This window comes from Brassica napus, chromosome C8 (genome assembly GCF_020379485.1).
Source record: "Brassica napus cultivar Da-Ae chromosome C8, Da-Ae, whole genome shotgun sequence".
NCBI lineage: Eukaryota > Viridiplantae > Streptophyta > Magnoliopsida > Brassicales > Brassicaceae > Brassica > Brassica napus.
In genome coordinates this window covers 13717618-13727588 of record NC_063451.1, presented here as the reverse complement: position 1 = coordinate 13727588, position 9971 = coordinate 13717618, and the positions used below count along the sequence as shown (strand labels likewise).

Sequence of the window (9971 nt, the reverse complement as noted above, 5' to 3'; positions counted from 1 at the left end):
CCACTTAAATAAATGATTTTCCTTCTTTCGCTACATAGAAACGAAAATCAAGTTAGCAGAAACAAAATGGAATGAAAAAACAGCATGTTTATCCTACACAATCGAATATCAAATCAGACAAAAAAAGAACATAACAAATCAAAAATCGAATCAGACTATGAATCTGTGCCCCTATTTCACATCTATAGAACCGTCGGTAAGGATTGTCATCAGTTCTCGAACCAAACCATATCAAACAAAATCAATTCACAAACACATAGACACATCAAACAATAACTGAATCGAGGAACATGAAATGAAGAAAGATAAAGTTCGGACATAATACCTTAGCTCAACACGATTTCAGAGAAAGAGAGTGGCGGAGAGGCGGAGAGAAGTGGAGATGCAGAGAGTAGCGGAGAGGCGGAGAGAAGGGGAGAGGCGGAGAGAAGCGGAGAGGCGGCGAGAGGCGGCGAGAGGCGGAGAGAGGCGGAGACAAGCGGAGAGACGGAGACAAGCGGAGAGACGGAGAGGTGGAGAGAAAAGCACTGAAATCTCCTTTGCGTTTGTCTAGAGAGAAAGAGATCCAGAGAAAAGTATTAGAACAAGAAGGAGAAAGGAACAAACTTTATGACTCAAATTGGATGGAGAACTTTGGTGTTTACCTTCGGTATGTAAAAGAAGAGAAAGGGGTTCCACCGGTGGCTGCAGTCGTCGTTGATTTCACCGGATAAAACACAAAGGAGAAGACAAAATCGCCATCTTGCTCGCCGTGGAAGAAAGAGTCGGAGAGATCGATGTTAGGGTTACGGGAGTTAGGGGAAGTTAAATGTTTAGATCATTTTTTTCTTTTTTTTTAATTTTTTTTCTCTTTTTGGCAACTATATTAAACCAACTTTTTTCCATTTTTTTAAAAAATCCAATTAATTATGTTTAATGTGATTAATCAAAGGAACTTTTGACATTATGGAAAACATTATACTATAGGGACAATTTAAAATTAGATTTATATTATAGAGATAACTATATTGTTTTTTTGTTCGTAGGCGGTTTTCGTTTCCCAATAAAAAGGAAAAATACTTCACTAAAAAAAACATAAATTATAAAGAGAACACGTTCTGCTTCTTACAAACCAAACCAATCCATCAAACTCTGTCCTCTCTCTACCTTCTCTGGTCTTTCTGTCAAGAACCAAATTTGACACTTTCATTTCCTCCTACCTCTCTTGTCCATCACATACAACCGAGATTCCACCATGTCTGGAGGAGCAGCAAATATCACGGTCGCTCTGTTGAATAAGCCGGCGGAGAACGGCAGAGAAGAGGATGAGCTGGGGATGAAGGAGAAGGTTTGGAATGAATCAAAGAAGCTATGGGTTGTGGCAGCGCCAGCGATATTCACGAGATTCTCTACGTTCGGAGTTTCGATGATAAGTCAAGCTTTCATCGGCCATCTTGGCCCTATCGAGTTAGCCGCTTACTCGATCACTTTCACCGTTCTCCTCCGTTTCAGTAATGGTATTTTGGTAAGACTTTTATTACTTCTCCATTTTGTTATATAATCTAGGTAATGATGATGGATTAAAGCATAAAGATTTCTTCCAAAAACACTAAGTTGATAAATCCATCTAGTCGTCGATACTAACCACTAATAAATGAAAACGCGGTTTTGATTCGTCATTAACGATTTATAACCATGAATATGCTTCAAGAGTTCTGATGATAAATTTATACGGATTGGATATCCGGGTTTTTGAAGGTATTTGTGATTTGCTTTATGTGACGGATATCTAATTTTTCGATTTGCTTTGTTTCGAAAAATACGGATATTCGGAAAAACAAATATCCAGAAAATGAATAGATATTTTCGGATATTTACGAATACTTACGAATATCTCATATGTTTTGATTAATACAAATAATTTTAAAATTTTGATACAAATTTGTTTTGTAAAATATTTTTTTGCATGATATATATGATAAAAATTAAAAGAAGTAGTGAATCTACATATTTTGTAAATTTTTCGAAGTTAGTTAACAATTATCATAAATAGATATTTGCGGATATTTACGAATACTTACGAATATATCATATGTTTTGATTAATACAAATAAACTTAAAATTTTGATACAAATTTGTTTTGTAAAATATTTTTTTGCATAATATATATAATAAAAATTTAAAAAAAAAGTAGTGAATCTACATATTTTGTAAAAATTTTAAACTTAGTTAACAATTATAATAACACAAAACTTAGGAAAAAAATTATAATTGTCATAAATGTGTTATCTTTCTTTTAAGTAATATTTTTATATAAGTAATAATGTAAATAGAATTTATCAAATCATATGTTAGAATAATAATTATATAATTGTATACATTAAAAGCTTTAAATATAATCAAGATATACTTGTATTTATATATTACCGGATCGGATATCCGCTTCCCAAAATTTTAATATTTGTGATTTGATTCGATTTTAACGGATATTGATTTTTAGTATTTGCTTTGTTCTGAAAGTTTACGGATATTCGAGATTTTCAGATCGAAACAAATAACGAATCGAATCAAATTTAAAGGATAAAATGTTCAGCCCTGTGATAAAACACTCTAGGCAATGTGTACTATTTTGGTTTTTAGTTTTTGTCATCGTGTTGTACTTTTTCAATAATTGAGATGCATTTTTAAAAATAAATTATTTTTTTCACAGAAAAAAAAAGAAAAAGATTTTGTTGTTTACTATTGAGGAAAAATGGGTTTTCAATTATATATTGTCTGGTCTTACTTGAAGACCAAAATGGTAAGCAGTGATGTCAGCTATTTTGACCCTCTACCTTATGTATAACATGATAATAAGTAGGGAGTATATTATTATTATAACAAATTTTACTATATATAGATGGAGAAGAAAAGATTTTTTTGGTACACTCGCAATTCTGAGAAACCTAAAGAATTCTCTTATTTTTATTTTTTGGTAGTCTAACTGATTTTAGAAAATAAAATATAGTAATGTAATAAAAATATAAATATTGTTTGTCTTTGAAAAAATACTGCACTTTCTAACCTATATGGATGGCCTTAGAAATAAATGTCTTTCAAACAATCACTTTGAATTCTTACCTACTCGCAGTTATGTGTACCAGCCATTTATTCACTAATAAAGTAAAAACGTGATTGACCAAAAAAAAAAAGAAGTAAAAAAACGTGTTTTCTTGTGGACTACTGATATTGTTTTTTGTGACCACCGACTAGGCATGTGACGGATCGGGTATCCGGGCAATTTTAAGGTATCTGGATTCGGATTCTTATCCGGCGGATCCATAATTTTACTATCGTTATTCGGATCCGGGGTTTTCGGATATCCGGATTTCAGATATCATTTTAAAAATTGTAATATCCGGCGGATATCCGTATCCGAATTTGGATCCTTAAATAAATAAAAAATAATATTAATATATATAAAATATTAACAATAATTTAAAAAATAAAAAAATATATAATCTCTTTAATTATTTCTATGTATAATATTACAAAATTTACATAAAATTTATATATACTATTATAAAAAAGAAAATATATTAAATAAAATTAATTTATATATATAGATATTACTATTTTTGAAATATTTATTAATAAAACTTACGGATACGGGTATCCGGACTTAAAAATTAAGATATCCGGATCCGAATCCGGCTTTGACGGATCCAATATTTTACTATCCGAATCTGGATTCGACCCCTCCGGATATCCGGATTTTCGGATCGGATCCGGATCGAATCCGGATCGAATCTCGGATCGAATCCGGATCTCGGATAAAAGTCTCAGGCCTACCACCGACTGCTGATAGTTATTTCCTCTCCCATGGAAATTTTTAAATAGCATAAATAATTTCGTGTTCTATATAATTGTTCTGATAACTTGTCGTAGAATGTGCTGGTTTCTTTTCTTGCGTGTCATTGGGTTGACAATTACATTCCAAAGACGAAAGTAGTATTTTTTTTTATTTTTTTTTTGTAACTTGAGACGAAAGTAGTATTATATTATGATATCCGGTATATTTTATACTAAAATAGAGTATATTTTATATTAAAATAGAATAACTCTATAATAAAGTTGATTCACTATTGCAATGTTTACTAGTTTTGTGTTTTAAAAAAAATATTTTTTATTTTACGAATAAAAAATGTTTTATGTTTACTATTTTTATTTTTGCTTAATTTCATTCATATATTGAAACTAATAATATTTGGATAAGTTTCTTTTGTGAAAACTATATACATATATTATGTCTAGTTTGTCCTATTTGGCTGCTATATTATATCTAGTTTGTTCTATTTCGCTGCTATAAACTAAGTAGTTGGCTTTAGGAGAAATCAAACCGCTAATCTGATGATAGTAACCAAAATATCGATATTATTAAAATTGAAATACATTTTAAAAATAACATGTACTTAACTTTAATATTTACCAATTTGTGCCAATGAATTAATACCTATTAGATTTTTGACCCGTGTATTATTATTTTTTTGAAGGATCACATTAAGTTTGATCATAGTTTTTATTTGTATTTGCGTTGTGTTAATATATTGTCTTAGATATTCAATCAAACAAATTTATATGCATTATTTTAAAAATTGAACCGACCGGTTGGATTCAACCATAACTCCGTCATTAAGTAGAGTTGGGGTTTTTTATAAAATCGGATTTGTGTTGACCCAAAAAGATTGCTAAAAGCTGTTAGAATTGATAACTTGAAAAACTCGGTTTATAAATTTAGTTATATTTCAACGATTTTTCTTTCAGTGGTTGTACATCAAATATTATTTCTTCTCTTTCAATTAGCCTTGATTTAGTTGGATTTATTAATAAATTGGATACAATGATGGATAAAATAAAGAAGAAAAATTATGTGTCAACGAAAATAAAAAAAAGTTAGAAAAATTTATACATGAAAATGTAAGATGAAAATGGAGACGAAGATGAAGAAGAAGCATGAACAGTTAAATATTGCTTTTAGAAAGAAAAAAAACAAGAGAAAATTGTCAAAACGGAACAAAATTCAACATGGTTGTTCTTTTGGTATAATACCATCGTTAAATTGTCCCTTTAGTATAATATTTTTCATAATCCCAAAACTAATTCTTGATTAATCAAATTAATCAAATAAATACATTTTTGAAGTATTTAAATATTAGAAAACGAATTAAAAATTAAAATTAAAATATATTTATATATATATATATATTTTTTAAGTCAATATTTTAGAATATATTAATAAAAATTAATAAAAATAATATATTTAACGTTTTTATATTAATATAGAATTCAAACTAATTATATAAATACATTAATAGAAAGAAATAATTTATTAATAAAACTTTAATCAACATAAAGAGCACACAAAAAAAATCATATTTTTTTATAAATTGTAAATTTAAATTTACAAACAGCTATTTCCATAATACCAATTAAAAGTTTTTAGTCGATATTCAACAATGTTTAGTGTATGTTAACTATTTTATAAATAATTTAAATATCTTACACTTTATTAAATATTTTAAATGTTTAATCATATTGGATAAATAATTTTATACTTTAAAATTTATAATAAGTAACATTTATATACTAATATTTTTATGATACTTGTATACTTAAATTAAATTATTAATTTTAATATATAATGTTAATTAAAATAAAATATTCTCATGCATAGCATTGAAAATAACATTTATATATTCCCCGTGATATACACAATTGAATTTTTAGATAATTCTATAAATAAATATATTAATAAAAATAAATATACATATATAATTTTAGTCGATATATGTTTGTAAATATATAAAAAAAATTGAATATATATATGTTTGTACTTATCAAAAAATCAGAAATGTTTGTAGTGTTTTAAACAAGCACATAGATTACAAATATTTTTAGATTTTTTTTGTGACCAAATATACACGTTTTAGGAAGTTAGAATATTTAAAATATTTTAAGAATATTTTCTTAACTGAAATTTCTTAAATTTTCGCAAAACTCAAGTTTTCTTATCTGTAGAATGCAGTTTCTACACTGCATAGAACAAAAACAAAAATTCCATAAGCAGATTCTACTACATGTAGCCATCAGAGTAATGTCTAGATTTCATATTCCGGAAATTGTAGAATACGTAATAAAAGTCGAAGCTAGCTGCATTTGACAGAAAAGTAGTTATCTTTACAATTAGTAGAATTTAAATTCCCCGTATTTAGAATTTGAAGTAAAAGTAGATTTTTCGTTCTAAAAAAGTAGACGAACTTGTTTAATCTAGAATTTACTTTCTACTAACCCATTTTCCGTAGAAGATGAATTATAATTTTAGTAGAACGTAATTTTAAAATTTAATATATCAAGTTTTTCAACCAAAAAAAATATCAGTTTGTGTATATGGATGTTTTATCAATTATTTCTATTTTTTACAATTTTTTGATTCATAAAACTATTTATTTCATTAAATTTTAGAATTGGAAAGAGTAAAAGAGAAAAAAAGTGGACAAATAATTTTTTTATACCAAAGGAATAATTTTGTTCCGTTTTAGCAATTTTTCCGAAAAAACAATTATTCATTATTATTTAATTTAGAATATTCTAATACTATCAATTGTAGAAAAATAAAATAAAATAGATCGATAATTGTATATATACATATTCAGGTGATATTACCATATATATTATAAAATATTATCATTAAAACCTATTTAAACTGGTTGACTCAAATTATAATTCATCTGGTTTGGTTTTTAAAACGTTTAGGATATGCTATAAAAATCATTTGTTATTCAGTTGAATTATTAAAGTAATATATTTTCTAGTGTATTTATTCATAAAGCATAATATTAATATGCTTTTAAAGGTTAATATATCTATTAAAAATACATGTGGTGATAGTATCGTTTTATAACTCGCTCATTAAATATTATCGTGTAAATTTGTTAAAAATATATATTAATCGTGTAAATTTGTTAAAAACATATTGTAATACAGTTAGGCATGGCCAGTGCACTAGAAACACTATGTGGTCAAGCTTACGGAGCAAAACAAAACCATATGCTCGGAATCTATCTTCAAAGATCATGGATCGTTCTCACAGGTTGTACAATTTGCCTCATGCCTGTTTACATCTTCTCGGGCCCTATTCTCTTAGCCTTAGGACAAGAGGAACGAATCGTCCGTGTGGCTCGGATCATAGCCCTATGGGTCATTGGCGTCAACTTCTCCTTCGTACCATCATTCACTTGCCAAATGTTTCTCCAAGCTCAGAGCAAGAACAAGATCATTGCCTACGTGGCTGCAGTCTCCTTAGCGGTCCACGTGTTCTTGTCATGGCTCCTAATGATTCATTTCGATTTTGGAATCACTGGTGCTATGACATCGACGCTAGTTGCGTTCTGGTTACCTAACATTGCTCAGCTTTTGTTCGTCACTTGCGGTGGGTGTAAGGACACGTGGAGAGGATTCTCTATGTTGGCTTTCAAAGATTTATGGCCCGTCTTCAAACTATCCATGTCTTCCGGTGGAATGCTTTGGTAAGCTTAGTTAGTTATTTATATATATATGAAGGAATGTCTCATCAACCAAACATTTGCATAGAAAAGTTTTACGAGTGATCCATCTAGTAGTTTTGTGGCTGGAAGATGGAGCCCATGTGATTATTAATTAGTTTAGAATTTGATTGAACATATTTGGTTGCAAGAAAACTTCATATAGAATAGCTTTATAGGAAATGAGACAAATGTCCGAAATAGTAAGAGAAAAGTAAAAAATTACAAGCTCTTCTATGAGGAGTGACATTGTCAAATATTATTAACTCAGTTAAAATAAGTCGAGTCTAGTTCTAAACTATAGTTACATTTACGCATTTAACCATAATACATATATATATATATATATACACATATAAATATTGAGAGTTTCGCAAGTTATTGTACTGGTTATTACTATGTGGTTATTTGGGCAGCTTGGAGTTATGGTATAACTCGATCTTGGTACTGCTCACTGGAAATTTGAAAAACGCAGAGGTGGCTCTAGATGCACTTGCAATCTGGTATGTAAACCACAATTAAGCTCTCTTCTCGGTCCATTCCGTTATCTTTTCAAATTTAATACATTTTACTTGATTCTTAAATTAAAACATGATCATGAATATTAATAGATATATAGTAGTATCCAAGCATTTATCGATCGACTCTTCTTTTCCAATTATTTGTAGTATCAACATAAATGGACTGGAGATGATGATAGCACTTGGTTTTCTGGCAGCAGCAAGGTACGTACATATACTTACACAAAATAATTGATGCTAATTTATGTCATCATCTGATTCTTTTCTTTTCTTTTTTTATTTATATATAACATAGTGTAAGAGTGTCCAACGAGCTCGGCAGAGGAAACTCAAAAGGAGCCAAGTTTGCAACATTGAACGCGGTTTTCACGTCTCTATCTATAGGATTTGTCCTATTCTTCGTCTTCTTGTTTTTAAGAGGAAGAGTTTCCTACATTTTCACTACAAGTGAAGCTGTCGCAGCAGAAGTTGCCGATCTTTCTCCACTTTTAGCATTTTCCATCCTCTTGAACAGTGTTCAGCCTGTTCTCTCAGGTATAATTTTGCTGTTTGACCTGTGATGGTTACTAATATCAAACCGATCTTTGAACTAACATGAGTTTTGAACCGTCTTAAACCGGAACAGGAGTTGCTGTTGGAGCAGGATGGCAAGGATATGTTACTTACGTTAACCTTGCTTGTTATTACCTTATCGGAATTCCTTCTGGTGTTATCCTTGGCTATGTCGTCGGTTTGGAAGTCAAAGCAAGTTTTCTTTTTCTTCCTCGATTTTTTCTCAATTTTCATCGATTCTCTTGGAAACATCACATCAGTTTATTTTCTCTAAATTTTAGGGTGTCTGGATCGGAATGCTCTTTGGAGTATTCGTTCAAACTTGCGTGCTTTGTATCATGACTCTGAGAACAGATTGGGATCAACAGGTTAGAAATTGATTACTATAATTTACTACAACATATATTACGAAATTTTTGACAAAAAAAAAAAATCATTCAGCTCCAGCTCGAGCAAAGTTCTGTTTTTGGAGCTTAAACTGTTTGTTACCAAAACTTCAGGTGTCTACATCGTTGAGACGTTTGAACCGGTGGGTTGTACCAGACGAATCTAGTGCCGTAAACAAAACTTCATCAGAGGAGTAATATTTATTTGGATTCTGAAATTCTCATATTCTAAGTTATAACTTAATATAATCAATGCAAACTCTTTAGCACAAGAGTGTAAAAATTATATCCAGCATGGTGTATCGTGGAATAAGAGGATGTCAAATATTATATTTTTCTTTTCCATAAAATTAGCATGCCTTAAACCTGGAATTTCGTAGGATGTTTATGTTAAAAGCGTTTGTTTCAAGGTATAATTCTGAAGCATATGTTTTTGGATCATGGTGTTCTATCACATTTTCACCAAATCATGATCCATCCATATCTTAAGTCTAAAAAACTACCATGTTCCAAGATTATAAGATGTGTGGTTTTGTTGTTTAGATGTAATTGATACTTCGGAAGCTTTTTCTTTGGAATTAGGCCTTTCATGATCTTTTGGAGAATTGGGTTGGTGTCATATATTTTAAAGTGAAGGTGGTGAATAATGACGCACCTACAGGATTTGATGGATAATGGGACAGTGAACGAGGTCCTAACAGACCTACAGGAAACTGAGGAGGATACAGGCAGTGCGGAAGGCAACTGGTTAAATGTTTCACCCTCTAAACAAAGAAGATCAGGCAGTTAGTCATTGGCTAAGCAAGCAACATTCTCCATCAAGGTTTGCGGTATTAACGGAGGATGAAAACAGAGGATGTAACAGAGAACAATGGGAATGTTGAGAAAGTTGAACAAAGCGAGAAGGACAAAGAGGAGGGGGAGATATTAGAAGAATCGCTAGAGCTGTATGA

General features: G+C 30.1%; 1 protein-coding gene across 1 annotated transcript; it reads left to right on the top strand.

Annotated features, from left to right (window-relative positions):
- The first annotated feature begins 1049 nt into the window (after nucleotides 1-1049).
- Nucleotides 1050-9383, top strand: LOC111213238 (protein DETOXIFICATION 21). The gene is made up of 8 exons (XM_048765483.1): nucleotides 1050-1504; nucleotides 7003-7544; nucleotides 7976-8062; nucleotides 8228-8284; nucleotides 8376-8614; nucleotides 8706-8824; nucleotides 8914-9000; nucleotides 9133-9383. Exons 1-8 carry the CDS (start codon nucleotides 1235-1237, stop codon nucleotides 9214-9216), a joined length of 1485 nt encoding a protein of 494 aa, XP_048621440.1. The 5' UTR covers nucleotides 1050-1234; the 3' UTR covers nucleotides 9217-9383.
- Nucleotides 9384-9971: the final 588 nt, after the last annotated feature.

What these genes read in the sequence shown, in the direction of transcription:
- LOC111213238 (XM_048765483.1), top strand. Translation starts at nt 1,235, where the DNA reads ATGTCTGGAGGAGCAGCAAATATCACGGTCGCTCTGTTGAATAAGCCG. An exon ending in TCTTCCGGTGGAATGCTTTG is followed by an intron (nt 7,545 to 7,975) that starts GTAAGCTTAGTT and finishes TTATTTGGGCAG; the next exon opens with CTTGGAGTTATGGTATAACT. An exon ending in CTAGATGCACTTGCAATCTG is followed by an intron (nt 8,063 to 8,227) that starts GTATGTAAACCA and finishes AATTATTTGTAG; the next exon opens with TATCAACATAAATGGACTGG.